Source organism: Chionomys nivalis, chromosome 19, assembly GCF_950005125.1.
Source record: "Chionomys nivalis chromosome 19, mChiNiv1.1, whole genome shotgun sequence".
In the NCBI taxonomy this organism is placed as follows: Eukaryota; Metazoa; Chordata; class Mammalia; order Rodentia; family Cricetidae; genus Chionomys; species Chionomys nivalis.
The window spans coordinates 33,944,978-33,971,523 of NC_080104.1; the positions used below are offsets into that span (position 1 = coordinate 33,944,978).

The 26,546-nt window shown below is 45.4% G+C and overlaps 1 protein-coding gene across 3 annotated transcripts in view; it reads left to right on the forward strand.

Moving 5' to 3' along the window:
* The window catches only part of Npas2 (neuronal PAS domain protein 2), a 187,083-nt gene that overhangs the window by 80,760 nt on the left and 79,777 nt on the right, over nucleotides 1-26,546 (forward strand). For all 3 annotated transcript variants that reach the window (XM_057751116.1, XM_057751118.1, XM_057751117.1), the window contains exons 3-4: nucleotides 20,223-20,371; nucleotides 25,496-25,587. In XM_057751116.1, the coding sequence (XP_057607099.1) occupies nucleotides 20,223-20,371; nucleotides 25,496-25,587 (241 nt within the window). The remainder of the gene's footprint in view (nucleotides 1-20,222; nucleotides 20,372-25,495; nucleotides 25,588-26,546) is intronic.

A 26,546-nucleotide genomic window follows, 5' to 3' on the forward strand; every position in this document is an offset into this window, starting at 1 on the left:
GTCACGTGTCCAGGACCATCTACTGCTTTCTTCGGGGAAGGTCAAAAGAGAAACACTGTGGTTGAGAGATGTGAGGTCCCAGGATAATGAAGCTTCCAGTTTGCCATTTTGTATAGGACTATGTCTCTGTAATTCAAATGAATCATTCTACATGTATGTGTGCATGTATGCATGAGTGTGTGTGTGTGTGTGCATGAGACAGAATGTGTGTATGCACACATGTGTGTGTGTCTGTGTGTCTGTGTGTGTGTGATACATAGGCATCAAATATACAAAGCTGGCTTTGATTATTTTTGTCTGTTTTTGGACAGGCCACCAAACTGCCCTTAACCTCAGCTTCATCTACTGTAAAATAGGGGTGACTGAGACAGTCACAGGCATTCAGTGTGTGTAAGCTTTTGGCACCGCTAGGCGTCTACGGTGCTGGAGAGACAGCTAAGGTATATAGGCCCCTTGGTTTGCCTGGGTCACCCAATCTACAGCTCCTGTCCCATTCTCGTGGAATCCCTGCAAAGTGGGCTATTACTGCCCTACATCTCTACTGTCCTACAGTAGAGAAGTCCTGGGACCTGGGATTTCACTGCCCACCAGTGGCCACAGGGATCAACTCTCAATATCCCTGACCTCTTCCCATGCTCATGAGTAGAAGCTGCTCCATTTGCTTTGCTTTGTGCTCAGGAGGCAAGGGCAGTAAGTGCTGGCAGTTGCTTTGCTCAGAGAACACAGGTGTCTGCAGGTTGTCTGCCTTGCGGAATTGTTTGCTTGACTTGTTGCTAACAGACACTTGATGCTCATTTCCTCTTTGACCTGGTATTGAAGAAATTTATGCTCTCCTCTTTCCAGTTGGTTGTAAAGTTGTTTCCATAACCCTAGACATTTAGCTGAGGTGAGGAGGTGGGAGGAGGTTATGGCTTTGCTGTGTTTTGTTCAAGAGAATCAAGAGTGTCAGACAAGATTAGCTGGCCTTTGGGGTTCTCAGTAGGGATTGCTGGATCTGAAATGTGAACTCTTGTTCATTCTTTGACCCTAATCCTTAGTCTCAGTGTGGATTGGGCAAAAGGGAGACATTCAAACAGGATGAGCAAGAATTGTGTTCCCACCACTGCACTGGGGGAGCCATGCCCAGGTGTGTAGCTACTTCTCAATTTTCAGGTGGTGGGAAAGGGTGTGGACCGCTGCCTGGGACCATCCATTTGCATTTGTTAACTGAGTCCTACAGTAAGCAAGTGAATGCTACAGAGGAAGGCAGGTAGCATCCTTCCTGCAAAGGGCACATTTGGGGCTGGGGTGGGGGAAGCAATCATGGAAACCATCACAGACGGGAAAACAGAGCCTGCAGTCTGTTAGGCAAAGCCAGGGCAGTGAGTGATCGAGGTATGAGCTCTGCCTTCTCAGGCAGCTTTTCACACACTGATCTTGTTTCATTTGTATGATTTCTTTGCCTACAAATGATGTAGGTGTGGATGGAAAGGCTCACAGACAAAGGTTGTGGCCAACATAGAAGACGTGGGATCCATGCGTGCTCGCAGAGTGCCACGCCGACAGGCACCACGCTGACAGGCACCATGCCCTGGCTCTGTGCTATTGCTCTAGTTGGGTCTTAGATACTCACTTCCTATCCCAGGCCTTGGACTTGGTTTTATGTATATCATCATTAGCTCCGTCACGGGACAGAAATGACAGTAAGCCATTTTCGAGGCTTTCTCTGTATGCTTAGATGGTGATTACGGCAGCGGCAGGCATCGCAAGAACAGGGGCGGTAACAGGACACGGGATTCATTTATATTACCCCGTAATTTCCAGATGAGTGATTCTGCTCTCAAAACAAAGGGAAAAGTAGAACTGTGCTTGCAGGCAGAATGCTAATTCTTCCCGTGGCCCAGTAAACAGCAGAATGGAAAAGGGGGGTCCCTCCTCTGGGGCCCTTTAGCTCTTACCTTTCTGGTTTCTGCTCTTTTGACTAAAGAGAACTGTCATCAGAAATCTGTGCCTGGAAGGTTTGGAAACCTGGAGCTGTCTTGGCTCGGGGAAACCCAGAACCTCTCTGGGGCATCTGAGGTAAAGTATAATTTATTTCAAACCAAGTTCAATGATTTCAGTAAGTTGCCAAATAGTCAAGGACGGCCAGGTGTCCCCCTTCTTGGCCAGACCATTCTTCCTTGGAAAGGCTAGCCATTCCTGTAAGGAGTTTAGTGACAAGCTGCCAGACTCAAAGGATGTGCGTGTTAACTAAGAGTCACTGTGAAATTAGGCCAGCTTCCCATTGGGATGCAGACGTTTTTCTGAAAATGGTGGCTAAGAATAAAGATGTCCTGAACCATCTCGGAAGCAAAGAAATGCCTCAAAACCACTCTGAATTAGTTGCCAAACCTGCAGAGAAGTCGTAGCTGGATCCCTAACTTCACCGCAGGTGGCATCAACCCAACCCATTTTGCCCCGTATGGAACTTTCTGCCCTAAACCCCCCCCCCAAAAAAAAACCATCTTCTTCTACAAACTGCTTAAAGCTATGTGGTGTCCCCCACCCTGACATCTCTTCTTAGGCCTCCACCTGAAATCCTAGACTGGCCATGTGGGTCTGATCTGAAAAGCCCTATAGAGTCTTCAGCAGAAGTCATAGAAGCGTCTGGAAGTGGGGCAATGTTTTTTTAAGTGTCAAAGAAAAAGTGTTCATCTTAAATTCTATTTCCAATGAAACTGTCCTTCAGGGAGGATGCTAAGTGGGGATGATATCCAAGAAAGGGGGGCCATGCTGTCAGGAGACCCCGCTAGGGAAGAATGACTCAAGTAGCACTAACAGGAAGGAAATAATATCAGGCACAGAAACCGTGGAGTATGAGGGATAAAGGAAGGCGTAAAGGAAATGGCAGCTAACTGGGGAGAGACGGTAATGTCTGGCATATTAAAACTGCACAATCTCCCAGTGTCATTGGGGTTTATCATCTGCACACCGAGTACAAAAACACAGATACGCTGCAAACTGGGAGAGCATAAAAAGAGAAACACACAGAGTAAAATTTCACGTGCACATTCTGGAAAGATAAATTTCCATTGTAGAATCCCTAAAGTGTTTACGACACACATTGCAAAGAAATAAAAAGGAATATTAGATGAAATAAAGTAAAATACTAAAAAAAATGTTCATCTAATTCAAAAGAAGATAGAAAAGATGAACAGGAACAACCAAAAGGAGTGAGTGAACAAACAGAAAACAGATTGTAAAATGATACATTAAGCCTAAACATAGACACACACACACACACACACACACACACACTATTTTGTTAAATACAAATTATCTAACAATGACACAGAGGTTGTCCAATGGGGTTTTTTATTTATTTATAACTAGGTGTGTGTGTGTCTGTGTGTGGGTACGTGCACAGAGTGCAGGTGCTGGTGGAGGTCAGAGCATCAGATCCTCTGGATCTGGAGTTATAAGCATTTGTGAGTTGTCTGAATACACGGGTGCTGGAAAACAAACTTGCTCTCCCAAGAACAGTGCCTTCTCCCAATCACTGACCATCTCCGCAGGGCAATTTTTTTTAATTATAATATGCTTATATAGTCTTTGAGAACACCATACATGTGTACAGTTTCGTTTATAATTACCCCACACCCCAATTCTTCCCTGTATTGACCTCCAAATTCATGTCCTCTTATTATTTTTATAAATCACAGAGGCCATTTAGTGCTGCCTATACATGCATGTGTGTGGTGTGTGTGGGTTCATCTGCTGAAGTATGGGCCAGGCTACCAGAGACCATACCTGTCCTAGTTATGACCAAAAGGCAACCTGGAAATAAAAGGGCTTGTTTGACTTACACTTCCATATCATTCTTCATCAGTGCAGGAAGTCGAGAGAGGAACTCTATCAGGGCAGAATCCTGGAGGCAGGAACTGATGCAGGGTCCATGGAGGGGTGCTGCTCACTGCCTTGCTCCTCATGGCTTGCTCAGCCTGCTTTCTTATGGAACCCAGGACCACCATCCCAGGCATGGCCCCACCTACAGTGGGCTGGGCCTTCCCTCCTCCATCATCACTAATTAAGAAAATTGGTACTTCCACACAGTCTACAACCCCGTCTTTTGGAAATGTTTTCTTAATAGAGCTTCTCTCCTTTAGAATGACTTTGGCTTGTGTTAATTGCCGTAAAACTATCCAACACAATATCCCTGAAGAAAACCAACTCTTCTTCAACTAGCAGCCATCAGCCATCAACAGCTCCTCATCTAGGGGTGGGGGCTCGTGTGCCCCCTCCCGCATCTATACTACAGTGTTATTATGGCTGTGCTTGATCTTTGAGTTCCAGAGTTCAAAGGTCCTGCCACACCCAAAAGACACTGTTTCACCCCAGTTTTTCCTGACCTCTGGCTCTTAGCATCTTTCTGCCTCCTTCTTCCACAGTGTTTGCTGAGCCTTAGCATACCCTTGGGGGTGTGGCACAGAAGTCCCATTAATGTCTGATCATTCTGCAGACTTTCATTCTTTGCACTTGGGCCTGTTGTGAATCTTAGTATTAACTACGCACTGAACAAAGATGCTTCTCTGATGAGAACGGAAAGCTGCACTAATCTATAGGTATAGAGATACATGTTAAGAAGACAGTTTGATACAGTGCCATTTAGCAAAGTAAGAGTAGTAGATTCACCTGTGGAGCCTCAGAGCTCCCCAACCCTGGTTCTGGTCAGATTTTCAGTACCAGGCATGAGTTTCCTCCTGTGGAACGGCCTTAAATCCAATCAGAAATGACACTATTGCACCCATAGGCATAGCTTGCCAGGTCAGCTGTTACTGTGGCTCCCAAAGCTGACAGCTGTGAAACTGTTGATGATGTTTTTTTCCTCTGGTACTATGAACTCTAGTCAGCAGGGAGAAAGCTTCCGGGCCAATACCAGCTTGATTTCTCAAATTCTGTAACCAAAGCATGTGATGTCTTCAGCAACAGGGTCTTACCATCAAGCAAGATTAAAAAAAAAAAAAAAGCAGCCTAAATACATGCTGTCACAAGAGACACTTACCAGAAACCTAATCCTGTAAGTAGGTTAAAAGTAAAACAGAAACTTATATTTGGCGCAAACAGTAATTTAAAGAAAGCCAAAGTGATTACAAAGTATATGTCAGAGTCCAAAATCATACCAGGAAGACAGAGCGACACTCATGAAGATAAAAGATCAATTCACCAAGAACAGATAACAATTCGAAATGTGTGCACACTGAAAAGCAAGAGCTTCCAAGTCTGTGCAGCGCAACCTGAAGAACCAAGAGGAGTCCTCACTGCGCCTTCCTCAGTGATAAACCAGCGAGCTGAGACGCAGCAGAGATGTCAAAGAGCTAAAACACACTAGCAGCCAGCAGAATCTGATTGACATTTATAGAACGCGCCACACAGCAATATCAGAATCCGATTTTCAAGTACCTATTGAACACGTACCAAGATAGACCAAATGTTGCTTCATTAAACAAATGTGGAGAAATCCAAATGAACCAAAATTAAATTAGAAACAGAAAAACTTTAGGAAAAAAAAAGATCTCTGGAGCTTAGAAATTGAATAACAAATTTCTAAGTAACCCACGGGTCAGAAAGGATGTCTCCAGGAGTATTAGAGACTGTATTGGCTGAATGAAGCTGAGAGTGTGTTTCAGGTGCTGTGCTCTACAGCGGCTGTAGTGCCTAGAGAACCCACAGCAGCAGATATGCACATCAGAAAAAGAAAGTGTCCTATGCCACCACCCAGCTCCCACCACAGAAGGAGATGCCGCTGGGCTTTTGCAGAGGACCTGAGTTCAGTTCCCAGCACCCACATCAGGGGACTCACAACTGCTTGTGACTCAAATTCTGGGAGACCTCTTCTGACCTCCTCAGGCACTACACACATCGGCACAAACTCTTATTCACACACACACACACACACACACACACACACATTTTTAAAGGTAGAAAGAAGGCTGGGGAAATGGCTCCATTACTAAACAGCCTGCTGTACAAACAGGAGGACCTGAGTTCAGAACCCTGACTCTAGCATCTGTGTAAAACCAGGTATCTTTAACTCCATCACTGGGAGCCCGGGGCCAAAATAAGTGGCTCTCTAGATCTGATGGGCCAGCCAGCCTATCTGAATCGATGAGCTCCAGGTCTAATGCTCTGTCTCAAAGAATAAGGTGGAAAGCAATTAAGGAAGCAATTTGATGTTGATTTTTGGTCTGTACACACAGATGGAAGGGGTGGGGAATAAAAGGGAAATAAAGAGATGAGAAAAGAAATGAAAGAACAAAATTAATTCATAGAATAAACATAGCAGCCATGGTGGCCCATGCTTTTAATCCGAGCTCTGGGAAAAAAGGCAAGCAGATCTCTGTTAGTTCAAGGCCAACCTGGTCACACAGTGAGTTCCAGGCTTTCCAGGGATATCTAGTGAGTCCTTGTCTTCAACAAGAAGAGTAGCATAAATCAACAAACTTGAAAGCAAAACAAAACAACAAACAAGCAAAACATGGAGAAAAGCTGACTAGGCAGAAGGTGATTCTTGAATCAAGCAAATTGACAAACCTAGTTGAGAGAGACCCCTCAAAAAAGACACAAATTGCCAGTAACAACAAAAGAAGACTCTACTGCACAGCTCTTTGCCATTAAAAGGGTCATAAGAAAGTTCTATGACCAACTGTGTCCATGTAAATTCAAGAACTCAGATGAGATGGGCTAGTTATTTAATAACCACAAGCAATCAGACTCGCATGGGGTAAAAGAGCCTGAAGAGTTCTCTGATACATGGATTTGAATTTACAAATGGAAACTACAAAAGCCCAGATCCAGATGGTTTAATTGATGAATTCTGAATTCTGCCAAATATTGAAGGAAGAAATACCTCCCTCATTATGCAGTCTTGTGTGGAAAGTAAAAGAAGGGGGAAATACATTCCAGCTGATTTTATGAGGGCGGCATTATCCTCTGAACAAACAAGAAATTAAGCTAGGGACCATGTCCCTTGTGAATGCAGATAGAACATTCCTCAAGAAAACACTGGAGTTCGGTGTGGTGGTGCACACCTCTAATCCCAACACTTAAGAGGCAGAGGCAATCAGATCTCTGAGAGTTCGAGGCTAGTCTCGTCTTTATAGTGAGTTCCAGGGAAGCTAGGGATACAAAGAGAATCCCTGCCTTTAAAAAGAGGAAACATTGATAATCCAGTTTGTTGGGTACATACCTGGAATCTCAGCTCTCAGCAGCTGAGAGAGGAGGGTTATGAGTGTGAGACCTACCTGGACTATGTAGTGAGACCTTGTGTGGTCTTCAAACAAAACAAAGCAAATACACAACACTGGTATTTCTCCCCTGCCTGCTTTGTGTGGGGGGAGGGGCCGTGGGAAAGTCACAATCAAGTAGAATTTATCTAAGGAATGCAAGGCTGTGTAGCATTTTAAAAGCATTGAGTACAATCCACTGCCTAGAAACCCCATATAATAATGCAAGTGATACAAAAAAAAAGAGTGTGATGAAACTGAACAATTTTTCATGAAATATAAAGTAGTTCTTAACTCAAAATAGACCATAAATTGAAATGGGAAATACAGAAAACCCTAAGAGAAAATGTTATGACCTTGGGTCTAACACCAAAAGTATAAGCCAAAGGAAAGGGAGGGGGAGATATAAGAGAGGGGGAGGGGAAGAGGGAAGGTGAGGAAGAGAGGAGGGAGTGGGAAGAAGACAAGGGGAGGGGAGAAAGAAAGGGGGGAAAGGAGAGGAGAGGAGAGGAGAGGAGAGGAGAGGAGAGGAGAGGAGAGGAGAGGAGAGGAGAGGAGAGGAGAGGAGAGGAGAGGAGAAATATATGGTTTGCATAAAATGTTGGCAAATCCCATGTTTTCCAAATAACTTGTACCCAGAATGTAACTTAGCGTCGAGAAATAAGCAATGCAGATAAAAGTCGATCAGGAAAGGGCTGGCAGGGTGGCTCTGGAACCTACCTACAGGAGGCAGGAAAGAACTCACCCTGAAGGGTTGTCCTTTGACCTCCATACGCACATGCATGCACACATACATATAGCACACAGTAAAGAGAAAGCAAAGACATGAGCAGTGCTTCAGCAGAGGGAGAGAAACACTGAAGAAGTGGTCCGTTTGGGTAAGCATGTTTAGTTAGCTCTGCAAGCACTCGGACCTGAGTTAGGCTCCCTGGCCAACACATCAACACTGAGCATGGCTGCCAGTGCCCTGGAGGGTAGGAGTGAGGCTGGGTGAACTCCCTGGTTAGTCAGCCTAGCCAGAACAGTGGACTTCAGGCTCTCAAGATGATGAGGCAGAGAAAAATAGAGGAAGACAGTCAGTCTTGCTCTGGCTTCTGCATGCGTGTTCGAGTGTGTGTGTCATATCATTTTGCAATATGGAAATGGAAGTGAAGACCCCAGTAAAGCAGCCCTGTGCATTTCCTAGGAGAGCTGGATGTAACCAACAACACCAAATCCCTGGAGGACAGGGAACCCCTTGCTCATTTGCACATTGTTGATGAGAAGGTAAAATGGTCACTCTGGAGAAAGAGCTGACATTTGCTTAAAAAGGTGAATACACATCTTCCCTAAGGTCCAACTCTCCTGCCCTGTATTGTTTACTTCAGAGAGCTGAAACTGTCTTGTAAGCATTTGTGTCCAGTCTATAATCCATGACTCTCCCTGGAGACCACACGAGTGTCCTTCAGTGGGTAGATAAGCCAGCTGTGTTGTTCACTCTTAGAGCAGAAAAGTCCTTGGCAGCAAGAGGATCAAGACATGGACACAACTCAGATAACTCTGAAGGGCATTGTGCCGGGCAGAAGGCGAGTTCAAAAATGGAAATCACTCACCGATCATGATTGCCGGCTGCTCTTCCAGAGGCCCCACATTCTGTTCCCAACACCCACGTTAGGCAGCTCACAACTGCCTATAATTTTAGCTCCAGATCTGAGTCCCTCTTCTGGCATCTGAAGGCATACATACACAGAATCTTACACATAAATTTTTAAAAATTAATATTTTAATTTTTGATTAAAATTTATCTCTATATCTCCTTCATCTCCATGTCCTCTACCATCCTCCCTCTCAAAACCATGTCCTTCTTTAATTATTATTATTACACACATACACACACAAAAAACACACAAATACGACCTTCTGTGTCTGTTTACTGTTTCCTGTATTATATGGTTTCAGGGATAACTACTTGGTATTGAATAACTAACTAGGTAGCTTATCCCTGAGAAAGACCAATTCTCCCCTCTCTCAGCAGTTGTTAAAGACCTGAGGCTCTTCATCCAGTGGTGGGGTCACATCCTTCCCCAATCTACATAGGTATGTCAACTGGTACTCTGATTGCTCAGGTCTTGTTTAGGAGGTTGTGTGTTGAGTATTATGGGTGTAGCTTCCCTGTCATAGCTAGAAGGCACAGTCTCACAAGAGACTTCCTGGTACTCTGTTGTCTGGGTTTCTGTCCTGCCTGGTTCCTGCAATCGTTAAGTCACAAAGAAATCACACAGAGGTCTACATTAATTATAAACTGATTGGCCCTTTAACTCAGGCTTCTTATTAACTCTTATAACTTATATTATTCTTGTCTATGCTAGCCACGTGGCTCAGTACCTTATTCAGTGAGGCAGTCACATCTTTACTTCTTCTGTGGCTGGGTCATGACTCCAGACCAAGCTAGGAAAATGTTGACATCCAAGCTCAAAGTCCAGTTTCTGGCGAGTGAGTACAATTTTCACACCATTGTAAGGGGACCATCACACTGGGCCATCAGAAGTTGGGGACCATCAATGTAGGGGTAGAGAGAAGAATAGGACTCACCAGGTTATAGAGGGTGGGGCAGATTGGGGAGTGTGGGGTCAAAATGTTCATGCTAAACACATGGTGAAGTATATGGATCTCTGCCCCCAAAGTCTCTTATTCTGTGTTACTTTCAAGATTATAATTTTGAAAGAATTCTATCATCAGAATTCCCTTACTGTGGTGGTTTGAATAAAGTGGTCCTCATAGCTTCATATAGTCGAATGCTTAGTAACCAAGGTGTAGAACTCTTTGATAGGACTAGAAGGATTAGGTGTGTCATCGTTGAAGGACATAGGTCCCTGGCCTTGGGCTCTGAGGTTTTAAATAGCCCACACCAGGCCTCCAGTGTTTTTCTTTTGGTCAGTGGATCAGGATGTATCTCTCCACTCCTGCTCCAGCACCGCACTCGCCACCATGCTCCACACTGTGATGACCAAGGACGAAACCTCTGAAAACCGTCAGCAAGACCCAGCTAAATGCTTTCTTTCATAAGAGTTGCTGTGGTCGTGACGTCTCTTCACAGCCATGGAACAGTGACTAAGCCACTTACCTCAGCAAATGAGACTGGACAGGGACTCCATTTAGAAACCCCTGAAGCTTGGAGCCCCGACGGCAGGAGTTAGGGCTGACTCTGGAGAATAACAAATAGCAGTAACCCTGGAGAATAACCCTGGGGTGGTCTTTGCATGGGGCTCCCCTTAACCCTTCCTGTGTCTGCTCACCGCCACACAGTTGCATCCTTCCTGCCTCTTCCTGGTGCCCTCACCAGTTTCAACACCTTGCCTCCAACTCATCCAAATGTTCTGCCAACACGGTTGGATCTCATTTTATGACTTGGAAGATTCTCAAAGGCTGGTTCTGCACCAGAAAATAGATGAGCAAGGGACAGAGTCCAGTTTGGTCTGTCTGGGATGAGGCCAGCCTGGGAGTAAGCCCAAGGTGGACCACAGATTCCTCCTGTTCTTTTGCAGGAGTCAGGGTACTAGTCCTCAGCTCATCTCACTGAGTTTTTTCTGGTATGTGTCCAGGGCTCTTCTCTAAGGCCTTGGCCAGCAATTTGGCACACCTCCGGTAGAAGGGTCAGATCCTGTGGCCCTGCCGCATATGACTTGAAGTATCCTTCAAAGGAAAAGGTATTCTGAATTCAGAGTGAGTTCTGAATTCACTCAGCACCTTGGAGATGAGGAAACTTGGATGCAGGAATACCATAAGCAGTCCTAAAGAAGCTGTACCGCGATGTTAATGATGCTTGCAGCAGTGGTATCAGACTCATGTGGGGATAATTGAAGGCAGGGGCTCCGGAGGCAGAGGGCTCCAACAAGGCTGGACCACCATGGACTCTTGTTCCTTCACCCTCTTTTTGCCTGCCAGGCTTCTGATACTCTGGAGGTGGCTTTATCAACCAAACATTGCCACTGACTGTCTCAACCCAGTGGTTGTGCGCATGTCATTAGACTTAAACTTCCACAGTACCCCGTTCCTGCTGCTTCCGTGACTGTGACATGGTCTACGCACCACTCCCTGTTCGCACGCCTCTCCACACTCACCCTTTATCCTTCTGAGCCCTCTTGAGTGCACTGTGTCCTCTTGCCCTAACTATCTGAGCGCTTGCCTGAAGGCTCTTGAAACTGAAGAGTCAAGACAGTGGTGGTCTACACTCAAGGAGGTGGGCCAGAGTACAGTCTTGACAGAAGGATTTTCAAACCTTGGGGGTACCTCTGATGCCTGGAGCAGTCTGAAGGTACTGGCCTCTAGTTGGGGTTTCAGAGCAGAAGGCTTGGGGACATTACTGGTGACCAGAGCCTTTCAGAATTGGTTGGTTGTGGTAGGAGCTTGTATAGGATGGAATATTCTCAGAACATTCTTGGTCTCTGGCAGTAAAGGAGTTGATAGGATGCTGAGATCTCCACTTAGGTTCTTCATTGGAGGGTCCGATGGTCATTTCAAAAGGTAATGTCTTCATATCAGCTTGGGAGTGGATTAGTATGGCCTTCAAAAGCTCTTGCTCTTGGTGAATTTTCTCCACCAGCTGCTTCTGCTTCTTTCTGTGTCTTTGGTGTGTCCCCAGGTGAGTCTTCTGCTTCTGTTCAGAAGCCCCACACTAGTCCTGTTCAAGATCATGGTTCCCTGAGCAAACCCAGGTACTAGGGCAAACTCTCCTACTGAGCTCAGTTAGAAAGGGAGGCCATCCACCTCAGACACAAATCACAGCGGAATAGTGGTCAGGGTTTCCACAGTCCCCTGGCATTTGAAATGCAGCTCACCAGATGGTGGAGGGCTGTTCCATTCAGTGGACAGGTAGCCAAACTCACCCCAGAACCTGATGGCTCCATTCTGGGTGATAGTAAGAGCCTTCCCATGATATGCCAGGCTTTCCCCCATTGCCTGAAGCAGGTGCCCAACTCTTCTTGGCATCCGCAAAAACCTGCTTATTATGTGTATGCTGTGGGACCAGATGGTGCCCATCTGAGACCTAAACCACTCAGTCATGCTTCCCTCCAGCCACGGGCTAACTTTCTTGCCCATCTTGATGAAGTGGCTACAGCTGTAAAAGATAAATGGTCCTAGGGTTGGGTATTCAACGTTCTCCCCCAAAACAAAAATCAGCTCCTTGTGGTTTCTGAGGGCTCACCACTTGGCATCCTTGATGCCGGCTTTTCCGCACAGGTTCTGAGCCTGCCACAGAATCACCCCTGAGTCCTATGTGAGGTCTCCACATATAAAAACTTCTAATGCTTGAGCTTTTGCTCACTGCCTCCTGGGTCTTTTCTTTAGCAACCGGTGACAGTATTTACACTTCTTTCTTTATTCCTATCAGTCCTGGTTTTGAGATGACCTAACATGAACGTGTACAAAGTAGACTAGTCAAGGAGGGCCTCTTGGTCTTTACCTTATATCCATGGGTGAGTTTCCTATCTGGGGATAGGTATCAGACCTGGCAGATTGTGTACAGGAAGGCCAATCTGGGTTAGCGCCCTCTATAAAGGTCTTGGCTATCTGGATATCTGGTTGGATGTTATGTTTTGTAACCTCCATATGCTTGAGATGAAAGATATCAACAGTGCTCTCTGTAACAGGAATCTTTCTTCCTGTCAGCCAGCCCTGTATTACTGCCACCCCGCTGGTGGTCCTGGAACCCCTAGATTCTCTGTCTGTGCAATCAAAGAAGAATCATGGCTGTTCTCAGGAAGCCCCCATATGGGGTTATCACTTCCTCTACAGTGCAGAAGACAGAATATTTAAAAATGAACTTGGCCTCAATGGCAAATTCCTCCAACAGGTTCCTGTGTCCAAACATTCCAGGTAGACAATAGGACTGGTTTCATCAATGCCTTCTTCCTCATGAACGAGCTGAGATGGAAAGAAGCTAGTCATGGTGTTTTCCTTCCTGGTAAAGAGGGTAAAATCCTTCCCAATGTACACTGAATCTCATTTTAAACCCATTCCTATACTGCCCAAGCTGGGTAGACTTGGGTATCCATTTGGCTGGTTTCCCAAACTGGATCACACTGGCAACACTCCCCAAGACATTCCTGCTCCAATCTAAAAAGGAAAAAAGTATAAATCCTTCTCAGAGTCACATGTCAAGACTTGTTTATCTTTTTGCCTCTTCCTCATTACGTGATGGAATGATATTATTTCCTGTTTCTAATTGTAAGATCTGAGGGAGCCTTATATCTTTCACATCAGAATCCTAAGATGAGTCTCAGTGCATTTTGCCTTATTGTAACAAAATGCCTACATTAAGAAAAGAGGTTCCTTTGGCTTACGTTCCCTGAAGTCTGATAATATTATGCTAACATTAGCTTCTGGTGAGGACTTCATGGTGGGTAACTGAGCATGTGTGAGGGTGGGGGCGGTGTAACATGAATAATAAAAACCTAGAGACAGATATTGGGGTTCAACCTGAAGATCAGAAAAGCAAAGCAGCCAAGCCACTAGAGAGCTCTTACCTCTGTGAAACCGTCAGACTGAAAGAGAATGAGTTCCTGTCTCATCCCATCTTATATGCCCCTCTAGTGCTGGGATTAAAAGCGTGCACCACCACTGCCCAGCCTCTATGGCTAACTAGTGTAGCTGCTGGGATTAAAGGTGTGTGCTACTACTGCCTGGCCTGTATAGCTGACTAGTGTGGCTGCTTTGCACTGACCTTCAGGCAAGCTTTATTTATTAAAATACAAATAAAATATCACTACAGGGAGGGACAAGAGTAAATTAAGAAAACAAACTTGCTGCATAGCAACCGACCCATGTGGTAGCTAATCCACTCACATCAGGTATTAATCTTAATTTTTTTCTCAGGGTGATGGCCTAACACTCTCCCATTAGTCTCCACCTCCTAAGGATGCCACCACCTCTCCATACTATCCTACCAAGATTCTTGCTATTAAGTGTCCTCCTTTGGGGGCTCAGGATGAGAGAAGTGTCACCTGCCTTGTTGCCAAAGCAAGAAGCGGCAGTCTCTGACTGGGAACAGACCCCTACATTTCCATGTCCAAGAGTCAGAGCATGACCGACTTCCAGGGTAGAGAAAGGCAAGCCTAAGTCTGTCTAAAAAGAACATGGAAATATTATAGTTTAACAGCAATACACTTGCCCACGGGTGACCACAACAGTACAGTGTGACCACAGGTGACCACAGCCATGGAAAGGCTACTCCTTAAGGAGCTGGGACTGGAGTCACACTCTGCTCGGTTTTCTATAATATCCAGTCCCGAAGGGGAACACAGACTGTCTGCAAGGCTGTCTTCTGTAGGGCGTGTGTTTCATTCCTGTGCTATGAATGAACCACAAGCTATCGGCATTAGTCACCCTCTGCTCTGGGCTCCCGGAACACGGGGTATGTGGCTTCTTAGCAGATGATGCCACATGGCCTAGGGGAGCTGCAGAAAGAGGCATGGATGCACTGGGCTTCACACATAGATGCCTATGCCAGCCTGCATTGGCACTGGCCCCACTGTGTGACGGTGACAAGTTACACAGTCTCTCCGTGCTTTTGTTCTGCAATGGGAAGATGAATAGAATAGCACCTACCTAACAGGGTCATCGTAAGCATGAAAGCCTCAGCATGGCCGTGTGCCTCTTACTGACAGAAATAGACTCTGAGAAATGAATCATATGGTGATTTTGTCATCTCTGCAGGCATCATAGACTATACCATGTATAAACTCAGAGGGCATGTCCTTCTGCACACCTAGGCTGTTGATATAGATACAGATAGAGATGTAGAGATAGAAATATAGAAATTATGTCATATATATATATGACATATATATGTATGGCATATATACATATGCGTATGCCATACCCTACTGTTCTTAGGACTACTATAAATAAAATGCTATGAGGTTGAATCAAGCACAAGAGAAAATGATGCCTTCAAGAAACTTGATAACCAGATGTATGACGTTGTTGCTGCTGATGGAACTTGTACCCTGTTTTCTGTCAACATGTTTTCAGAAGTAGGCATATATACCTCAATGACAATTTAAAATGCAGCTAATACACAAACCGGTAACATGACTATTTTTTCATAAATATTAGTTCCTACACATGGTTGTTCATGCTAGATGCCTGAGTGCACAGTAGGTTTGTTTACACCAGTGCTGTCAGAATCACATGAGCAACGTATTGAACTGTGATGTTGTGAGATCAATGGGCAACTGCAATTGTTCTGCTCTGTGAAACTCTTATGTGCCTGGTGTGTGATGTTTTGTTAATGGAAACCTTATGCGGCATGCAACTGTATGTCAAGAACTACATAGCATCTCTTAAGCCATAAGTACCCAGCAAATGAGGCCTATGAAACCAAACTCAAGCTCCTCAAGATGTCCAAATGATGGACATTTCACAAAAGGTATCCTTGGACCTTCATTCAAAAGCCAAAGACTGGTTCCTGAGGGTATGTGTCAACACAGAGGCATCTCCTTATCCTCCATTCTGCTGTCTCTGTCATCTCTGTGTCTCTGTCTCCCCCCATAAGACAACACAGTTGCTTATAAAGGCATAACTGAATAATCCTTCCTAAAGAAGACATATTAATGGCCATAAAGCATACAAAGAGATTTTCAGTGTCGCCACTCATTAGAAAAAGGCAACTCCAAACCACAATAAAATCACACTTCAGTGGTAAAAATTGACAGTCCCAAGTGTCGGCAAAGATGGTAGCAAGTGGGAATCTCATTTGTTCCCGATAGAAATGAAGCCCTGCTGTAGCCAACTTCATGTGACAATATTGTGGTATCTCAGCTAAGCCCCTATTTGTCAAATAACCCGACAGTTTTATGCCTCTGCATTTGCCAAAGAGAATGAATCCCTACAGCTGCTTAAAGGCATGTAGAGACAAATGTTCAGAGGGCATTGTTTAGATTTTGTTGTTATTTCCATTGCATTGGGATAGGGAGTTGGGGCATGTATGTGTGTAAGCATGTTTGCATATGTGCACATCCTTGCAGAGGCCAGAGGTTGATATTAGGTGCCTTCTTCGATTACTCTTCACCCTATTATTGAGACAGAATCTCTCACTTGAACTCAGAGCCTGTCAATAGGCTACTCCACTAGCCCTCTTGTTCCAATTATCCCCTGTCTCCACCTCCTGAGTCTGGGATTGTAGAGACACTGTCAAGCCTTCCAGGTTTGATGTGGGAGCTGGGGATTCAACCCCAGTCCTCACACTTGTATAGCCAGTTCTTTGCCCAATAAGCTGTATCTCCAGTCCTGTTTGTTTGTTTGTTTGTTTGTTTGTTTGTTTGGGGTTAATTCGTTTTGTTTGGTGTTTTGAGATAGCTTCTTGCTATTAACCCCAGGCCGGTCTAACTCCAGCCTCCTGAGTACTGGGATTATAGGTGCTGCTACTATGCCTGCCTAGTTTTCTTTTATTATTGTTGCTACATTTATTTTTATACCACTGCTGGTGGGAGTGCAAACTTGTACAGCCACTTTGGAATCAGTATGGCAATTTCTCAGAAAACTGGGAATCAATCTACCTCAAGACCCAACAATACAACTCTTGGGCGTATACCCAAATGATGCTCAATCATACCACAAGAATATTTGTTCAACTATGTTCATAGCAGTGTTATTCAAAATAACCAGAACCTGGAAACAACATAAACACCCCTCAACCAAAGAATGGATAAAGAAAATATGGTACATTTACACAATAGAGTATTACTCAGCAGTTAAAAAAAAAAAAGCAATGACAGCATCTTTTTTATGGTGTATGTATTGGGTATGCACATGTGTGGAGGTCAGAGGACAACTTGTAGGAGTCACCTCTCCCATTTTACCATGTGGGTCCTGAGGATCAAACTCAGGTAACCGGGCTTGGCAGCAAGGTCTTTCCCCACAGAGCTACCTCCACACTCCCAATTCATGATACCCTCAAACTGGACACACGCCAAGCATGGCATGTCTACACAAAGCAATACTAGAGAGTAGAAATAGAGCTGTCAGTCTGTGCAGCCATGTGCAGGAGTCCCAAAAGGTATGCTAAATGAAGGCCCAAGACTTAGGGTTCCATTAATACAAAATGCAAAACTAAGTGGCTGCGGTTGGGGAAAAACAAAAAGAAGAAGCTGGGGGAAAAAATCCCCTTGAGATGAAGCGGTTGTCTCTCTCGTGTTGGTGGCAGTCAACAATTACAAAGACTCATTAGACCGCATGCTTTACATGGACGCCTTTCACAGCATGCAGACAATGCCTTCAAAAATCCCGGAGGCCAAGTGTCCCAGCGTCATCCAACCTGTTGTCCCAGATCCTCAGTCTAAGCAGTGCTCATTACTGGAAACAAGGTCATCCCAGGCTCTTGGCTTCCTCTTGACTCCGAGCTGCAGATCCAGCTGACATTGACCGATTTCCAGGGTGCACCGCGGTGCATCCCAGGCGGAGGCCAATGGAAACAAGCTTGTATTCCTGTCACTAACGATAAGAGCCTCCATCGGATTCTCCGCCGGACCGCGTTCATCGTCATTATGCCCATTGAAGATGAGAGCGGAGCAGTAATGAGCTGGGTGTTATCAGCTCACAAATAATTTATAACGGGCAAACTAGGACAAGAGCAGAGCTTTTTTTGGCTGAGGAGGTTGCATGTCACTCTTTAAAATCTAGGCTAAAAATGATTTATAATACATAGCCACTCAGCAAGTGAAAGCGTCTCTTTCTTCTGGCTTATGCATTTGAACACCAGGCCTTTTACCCTGAGCAATGAAGAGCCTCCGCATCTCACCACGCTGGCCACTGATCTGTGACGAGAAGACAGTGGCTTGGTCAGAAATGAGACCTTTGCAGAAATCCCTTAATCCCCAAACCAAGACCAGGCAAGAAGGAAGGAGACATCAGAGGAAGAAAGGACCCCTTAGAAAAGCCTAGAGATCACGCACTTGAGTTGAGCTTTGGAGAGTTGCTAAGATGTGGTCAGGAAATAGCCCCGCCTGAGACAGAATCAGGGGAACCTGACTGCGTCTGTGTTTTTGAAATGATGTGGATATTTGAGGCAAACAAAGTGGCTAAACTATGGTGGCATCCGGGGAAAGGGTGTTTGAGGTGTGTTCTAATGTTTCCGTGGGCTCTTTGGGGAAACGGTATAATACCTGTAGGTGTTAATACCTGCCCCAAGAGAAGTGAGCCACTATCCACCAGAATTTTCTGTCCTAACCATAATTCGCCAATAGCTTCCTGATAACAGGTTTAACTCCCCTAGGAACTGTGACTCCCAGATCCTGGGGTACATGGACCAGTAGGCAGACCACATGTAGGGATTTCCATTCCCATCAGTGAGCTGGCTCTCTATTAAAAGTTCACCTTGGGTATACTTGGGAGGGGTGGGGCAGCTTTCCCAGCCCTGGATCATCTCAGAATCAGTTAAATTCTTTTATTTATTCATTTTTAGTGTGCATGGCCTTTTGTGTGCATATATATCTGTGTACTACTTTTGTGCCTGGTGCCCACAGAGGCCAGGAGAGGATATCAGATCTCCTGAAACTGGAGGTGGTACAGCTGGTTGTGAGTTACCATGTAGGTGCTGGGAATCAAACCTGGATCCTTTGGAAAAAAAAAAAAAGACAGCGCTCTGAATTGCTGAGCTGTCTCTCTAGTGCCATAGGCTGATTGTTGATAAAGAAACTGGTGTGCCATTGAGGCTCAAGACTCCACCATAGGGCTGCTTCCTGAGCTTTGAGGGGTAGGGAGTCCTTCTACCATGCATTCCTTATTCCTCTTGTTAGGACAAACCCAGATTTTCTGTTCTAAATCCTTCAAAGGCTGGGGTTCCTCAGAGGCCCTCAACCTGGGTGGCCTTGCTTTCATCTCTTCTACAGACACCCAATGTAGAATGTCCTTTTGAAAGCAGACTTCATCTTGTAGACCGACAACCACAGGAAAAAAAAATGGATGGGAGGTATAGAGTTTCCCATATAGTCCCTGTCCTGCATCCACACAAATTTCCTTGCTGTACACGCCCTCCGGATGAGTGGTAGGCATACCTGTCACAGTTGGTGACACTCCTTGGCGTGTTTCAATCTCCTACGGTTTACACTAGGGGTCCTTCTTGGTGCTGCATGTTCTATGTGTTTGCAGAAGTATGGTGCCATATGCCTGCTGTGGTGGTATCAGACACAGCTGTGTTGCTGCCCCCCAAACCGTCTGTGCTGTGCCCAGACATCCCTCACTGTGAGCCTTGGTGAGCCAGGATTGCTTTACCACCTCTGGCATTTCACCTTTTCTAGAAGGCCGTACAGTTAGAGTCACACAATATCTGGCTTTAGCATCCCAGTTTCTTTGACCTAGGAACATCCGTCTGAGCTTCTTCCATGGCAGGCTGAAGAGCGAGCGTTCTATTTTCCACGCACACCAACCACTTGACAAACAGGACCGCAGTGTCTGTCATACATCACTCTGGACCTGCACAGCTCACAGGCTGTGCCGAGACAGCTTTACCCCTCCAACAGGATGGTGGTTCTTGAGGCACGGGCCAGGACATGTGCGTGAGTGGTACAGCCAGAAAACCCAACCACACCTCATGACTTGGCATGACGCTGGGTGCTCTGGGCTAGAAGAAATAGGATTGGACCTCACCAGGGGCTCTCAGAGTCAATCCCGGTAAACAGCATGCAATTTGCTTCCTGGAGCTTAAAGCTCTATGAAGTTGGGAGGCTGTATCTGTCAGTGGAGCTAAGCCATGTAAGGTTTTGTATGTGAGTCAGAACTTGCTTATTATTAATGCCGTCTCTCTTTGTGGCCAAAAGTCTAGCAAAACATGTTTCTCACCCCATTACTCAGCTCTGAGCTGTAGCCAACATCACCTCCATGGGAGTCTTTTCAGTCGGGTGCTCTCTGCAGAATGCGCTCTGAGAGAGGAGGCACCCGTTAGCAGAACAGAGCCTTGGTGGAGTGGAACATTCTAGTTACCTGTATTTTGTGCATTTCCAGAGCCTCTAGAAACAAGTCTGAGAAGAAGCGCCGGGACCAATTCAATGTGCTCATCAAAGAGCTCAGCTCCATGCTCCCGGGCAACACGCGGAAAATGGACAAGACAACCGTGCTGGAGAAGGTCATCGGGTTCTTGCAGAAACACAACGGTAAAGGTCGCACTTCTTGCTATATCTATTTCACTTTGCCCTTCCCATGGGTGATGAGTGTGTCAGGCAGGGCAGCCCTCTGCCTGTTATCACAAAGTCACCCTCATCACCGATGAGTTCTCCTCAAAGGCTATGGACTCGCAAAAAAAAAATCCTATGTCCAGTTGGGGAGAAGACAGTCACACTACAAAAGACTTTATCATCCTGAGGGGAGACTTGAGAGCAGCCTCACAGGTGGCCCACAGCCTGCACAGGTGGCATTCACCATGTGTCTGTCTTTATCATAAACCCTTGAAACTCCCCCAGTACCTGCCCCTAACATGACATCTTTCCCCACATGTGACATTCGTTCTGCCTCCACACTTGAAGCCATTTCTGCCCTTTGGGATCTTAGTTGGAATCACAAAGTCCATTCATACTCCCCTCCCCCTGTCATTGGCAGAGACTGTCCTGTCACGTGATGTCACCACGTGATGCCATCCTGGAACACGTGCGTGTCTTTCTCAGATCATCCTCCCTTGGTGCTCTTACCCCTTTACGCTTGATCGCACCAATTCTGCCACTCACTTTGAATGGTATCCAAAGCCACAATGATGAAAAGAAAAAAGAAAAAGGTCAGAGAATAGTTGAGAGGAATCAGGAGCCACTCACAAGCCTGGAAAGAAAAAACCTTTTGGCCTGTGATACCAAACAAAATAAAATCAGGGAAAGTCCAAATCACGGAGGACATGATTACAGTCCTGAGCTTCACATCTGACCCTGCTTTCCTCTGGACGTGTCTTAGGCAAAATGGAATCACAGCAGGAAGTAGTGCTGGGACATGGGAGAGCGTCCTTATAAGTGTCATTCTTTCATTATTTCCTTGAGAATTGTATATTCCTGTTACCATCGTTGACAGCAGTGACAGGCTGCCCTTTATCTTGGAGTTGCTGTAAGAGAGAGTAAAGAAGGTGTTAATTACTTTTGTTCAAAGTCGGGGGAAGACCACACAAGCTGAATGGCAACAGTTCTATCACCCTGATAGTTTCATCAGAATACTTCTATTTCCTAAGTAACATCGTAGCCAAGTGAAATAGCAGGTTAGCTTGATTGCCAAGATATTTTGTGCAAATTACTTGAACTAGGTCAGTGCCACGGAGAAGCAGGACAGCTGTTAAATAGGACAGCTGGGATCAAGTTCATCAGCGTGACATTTATGCCGCTCTCTGTCCACTGCAGAGTTACCAGATTCCCTCCTCTGGACCCCAGACAGGCCAGATCAGCAGCGGTGAGCCTCCTGATACCAGGAGAGCCTCTCCAGGCTCACCTTTTCATGAGGCAAGACCTGTCTGCAGGACTGTTTCCATGCAATCAGAGTTACACAGAATCACATGTTTCTGAGATTCCCCATTCAGAAGAAGGAGAGGGAGATCCACGGTAAATTTCACACGGAAATAGGGTGCTCGCACCAGACTGTGGCTTAAGGTGAAAAGCCAATACAGTCACTTTCCATGTACCGATGATCTCCACAGGTCCAGGCGACAGAGTGGAATGGTGGCTTTCCTTCTATGTTAACGCAGGGCTCCCAGAGAGCCAGTTTCCCTTCAGTGCCTCTAAACTTCACAACAGTGCTTTATGCAAAGTCTCAAGGCATAGGAGAAGCCATTGAAGTATAAGAGGTTAACTTCTCTGAGTCAGACAGCCAGGAAGATGCGGTCTTTAAACCCAGCAGCCTGCCTTACAGAGCCCCGTTCTTAAGTCCCCTTCTACTGTTCTCTACAAGGTGTAATGCCCAGGGCTCCTAGAGAATCGTCCGTCAGAGCTGCACTGTAGTTGTGTGTGTTAGTATACCCACTCAGATCATTGCTTCTCAACCTTGGCTGCCCATGAGAATCACCCATGGATAAGATAACCAGAACCTTGGGGTAGCTCCCCAGCAGTGTGCTTGGAGTCTGCTGGTGTCAGCTCAAGGAAAGAGTGCTAATTTGTCCATGTATGCACTTGTGCATATGATACATATGTGTGCGGGTAAGCACATATGTGTGTGCATCATGGAGATACCAAGGAACAGTCTTGAGTCTCATTATTCAGGAGACAGGGTTTCTTACTGGTCTGTATGTTTTTCTTTGGGTTCACCTTCTTATTTAGCTTCTCTAGAATCACGAATTAGTCTCAATGTCCTTTATTTATGGCTAGAAACCAAATATGAGTGAGTACATCCCATGTTCCTCTTTTTGGGTCTGGCTTACCTCACTCAGGATAGTGTTTTCTATTTCCGTCCATTTGTATGCAAAATTCAAGAAGTCATTGTTTTTTACTGCTGAGTAGTACTCTAATATGTATATATTCCATACTTTCTTCATCCATTCTTCCATTGAAGGACATCTAGGTTGTTTCCAGGTTCTGGCTATTACAAACAATGCTGCTATGAACATAGTTGAGCATATACTTTTGTTGTATGTTAGGGCATCTCTTGGGTATATTCCCAAGAGTGGTATTGCTGGGTCGAGAGGTAGGTTGACTGGAACTTGCTAAGTAAGCTAGGAAGGCTAACCAACAAGCTCTGAGGATCTGCCTGTGCCTGCCCCTCCCACCTCAGGACTGAGCTCACAAACACACACCACCATGCCCAAATGTTTTTGTGAATTTTGAGGATAAAACTCAGGTATTTGTGCTTGCAAGGCAAGAACCCTACCGAATGCCTTAGTTAGAGTTTCTATTGCTGAGATGAAACACCATGACCAAAAAGCAAGTTGGGGAGGGAAGGGTTTATTTGGCTTACACTTCCATATCACTGTTCATCACTGAAGGAAGTCAGGACAGGAACTCAAAGCAGGAACCTGGAGGCAGGAACTGATGTAGAGGCCATGAAGCATTGCTACTTGCTGGTTTGCTCCTTATAGCATGCTCAATCTGCCTTTTCTGAGGGTTTAGGCTTATAGCAATGATTTGTGTCAAGCCCTGGGAGTTCTGCCTCACTCTGTTGCATCAACTTGACAGCCCCAAGCTGACCTCTTAGCCTAGCTGTGTGTAGCACCCTCCCTCTGATTTCCAGAGTGTATTTCGCTACATGTATCGTGCAGCCTAGCACTGTGGGGCAGCCCTTGGCATGGATGTGAATGGACGACCTCATGGCCCACATGGTCTCTTCCAGATCTCCTCCTGTGCTCAGTTAACAAAGTCTCTTTGAAGTCCTTCTGCAAGCTTTTAAGACCTCTGTGCTGACTAGTCTTATGTCAACTTGCATAAGCTAGAGTTATCTAAAAGGAGAAAACTTCAATTGAGAAAATGCCTCCCTAAGATCTGACTGCAGGCATTTTCTTAATTAGTGACTCATGGTGAAGGCTCAACTCATGGAGTTGTCCCTGGGCTGGTCCTGGGTTCTATAAGAAAGCAGACTGAGCAAGCCACAGGGGAGCAAGCCAGTAAGCAGCACCCTTCCATGGCTTCTGCCTAAGTTCCTGCCTCCAGGTGCCTGCCCTGCTTGAGTTCCTGTCCTGACTTTCTTCAGTAACGGAGAGTGATATGGAAGTATAAGCCAAATAAGCCCTTCCCTTCCAACCGAAAAAGGTCATGGTGTTTCATTGCAGCCACAGAAATCCTAACTGAGACAGCGATACATGAAGGACAGCCCAAGTTTGTCTAACAACCACAGTAGCATGTTCTTGCAGGCATTTAGGAGGGAGAAAACTTCCAAGGAGACCTTGCTTCTCACAGGGACACTGGGGACGGGCGGAATGAGTCAAGGTATAGTCTCATTCATAACTTGGCACTTCCCACCCTCTTTCTCCATGAGTAACTAGTGAATGGATTGAGACTCATTCAGAGAGAGGACTCAACTCCTTCTCCATGGAGGAGAGATTGCCAAGATCATGGGTGCAGGTGTTGGGTGTTGCTCATCAGCAGTGTGTGCCTGGCATGTGTGAGGTTCTGGATTTAGTGCTTAGCACGTAAAGGGTGCTAAGGAAAACAACCGTGAAATCTTCCCCGTGTACAACAGGCGGGTTCTCTGCCTGCACAATCCGCTTTCTGCAGGAAGTTGTCCCATAGGTTAGTTTTATTCCCCGTGAGTACGGTGTAAGTGGTATTGTCTTACATTTGCATTTGTCTTGACGTAAGTGAGGGAAATGTTGGTTTAAGATAGAGGATAAATAAGGAAAGCCAAATAGATATGCTATCATGTTTATAGTGTCTGCGGTAATAGCGAGGTAATTTCATAATAGAACAAAATTTAAGTGTAGAAAAAGCTAGGGTGTTTAAAGAGTCCTACCTGGGCCAGTGAGAATCCAATTGACAAGTGTGAACCAGGCCATCAGGTCACCATCGTGACAGAGAATAGATTAGAGTAATAACAACAAAAAGAGTTTTGAGAACCGTAAACTCAGAACCTGAAAGCAGCTCCGTGGGCGGAGGCCAGGAGCTGTGAGTCGGGTGCCTCCCTAGCACGTGTGATGCCTAGCACATGTGAGGCCTGCACCCCACAGAGGCCCAGCTGAATAATGAATGTCTCTCTAACAAACTGTTGCTCAGTAATGACGGAGAGGGTGAGAAATGAGTTCTGTCTTACGTGATACAGTGGGCTTATTTACTGTAAGCCTGTGGTGTTTCTGGAATTTTTTTTAAGTGCAGGGAACAGAACCCAGGACCACACACATGGGAAGCACACTCTCTAGCCGGTGAGCTCTACCCCTGGCCCTTGGATTTTGACACTCCTAGATTTCGGAAGTGTTTATTCTCTGCTTTGACCATGGATAAATAACTTGACAAGATACCACCATATCAGTCTTTGTTCCTTCCCTTGAGGGTGCTGGCTGCCTAATCCTAGCTGCCCCAGCTTTGTCACGTAAGAGTCAAGGTCATGGCAATGGCGGGCGCTCTGTGCTCTACCTGTGCTCACAATGGGATATTCTCTTCTCCATGGCGTCGTTAAAGGCTGTGACACCATCAGAAGTGTTTTTCAGCCCATTGTATCCACAGTCCTCAGAGTTTGGAAACCAAGGCTAGCATATGCCCATTGCTTTCTTTAATTAAAGATTACACAAAATAACATAGGAGAGACATGTGCTTCGTTTATTAATTCCAGATTCGAGGTGTCTTGAATGTGAAGGCTTATGTATGCGTTTCTTTTCTTGATTTTTTTTTTAGAAGTCTCAGCCCAAACAGAAATCTGTGACATTCAGCAAGACTGGAAGCCTTCGTTCCTCAGTAATGAAGAATTCACCCAGCTGATGTTGGAGGTAAAATGTACTTTCAAGTTAGCTTACTAAAGCTGGGGGTACAGAGGGAAATGAATTGGGGGAAGGGATACTTACAGAATGTACACAAAGTCCTGTGGTGTCACACGCCTTTTATCTCAGCACTCTCGAGGCGGAGGCTGAAGAATCAGAAGTTCGAGGCCATACTCTGTTTCTTAGCAAGTTTGAGACCAACCTGAGATATACATACACGAGGCCTTTGTCTGAAAACAGTAACGATAACCACCACCACAGCAAAACAAATGAGCAAACAAACAAAAAGCAAGGAAATAGCTCAGTCAGTAAAGCTCTTTCCTCATAGGCACGAGGACATGATTTTGGTCCTCAGAAGCCACGTTTTTAAAAAATGCACACATTTCTAATTCCAGCATTTGAAAGGTGGAGACAGGCAGATCTGTAGGACTGGCTGCCTAACCAGCCAGCCTAGTCTACATGGTGATCTCCAGGACAAAAGAGAAACCCTGTCTCAATCAAAAGAATCAAAGCGAAAGGCCCCTGAAGAATGATGCCCAAGGCTGATCTCTGCTGTGCACATATATTCACATACATGCACACACATTCACACACATGTAATATGCACTCACACATATGTAAATCTATATTCACACACATGCACATGTACTACATGAATATGTATTCACATACACATACTCACACTAGCGCTCACACGCATGCACTTGCCCATACATATACTGTCACATACACAGATATTTATATATATTCACACACACACACATGTTCTTTATAGGTTAAAGAGTTTAGTAAGTTATAAATTAAAATGCAGCTGCTTATTCCTGTTAGTTCCCATGCCTGAAGAAATAACTGCTCAAGGCCTTGGAAATAAGCTTTGGAACAGATACTGCTGTGACTCTTCCTGCTATTGTTTCTGCTTTGGCTACTGAGTTGGGCCACCTAAGCAAGCGTTCCCAAACTAGAAGTGG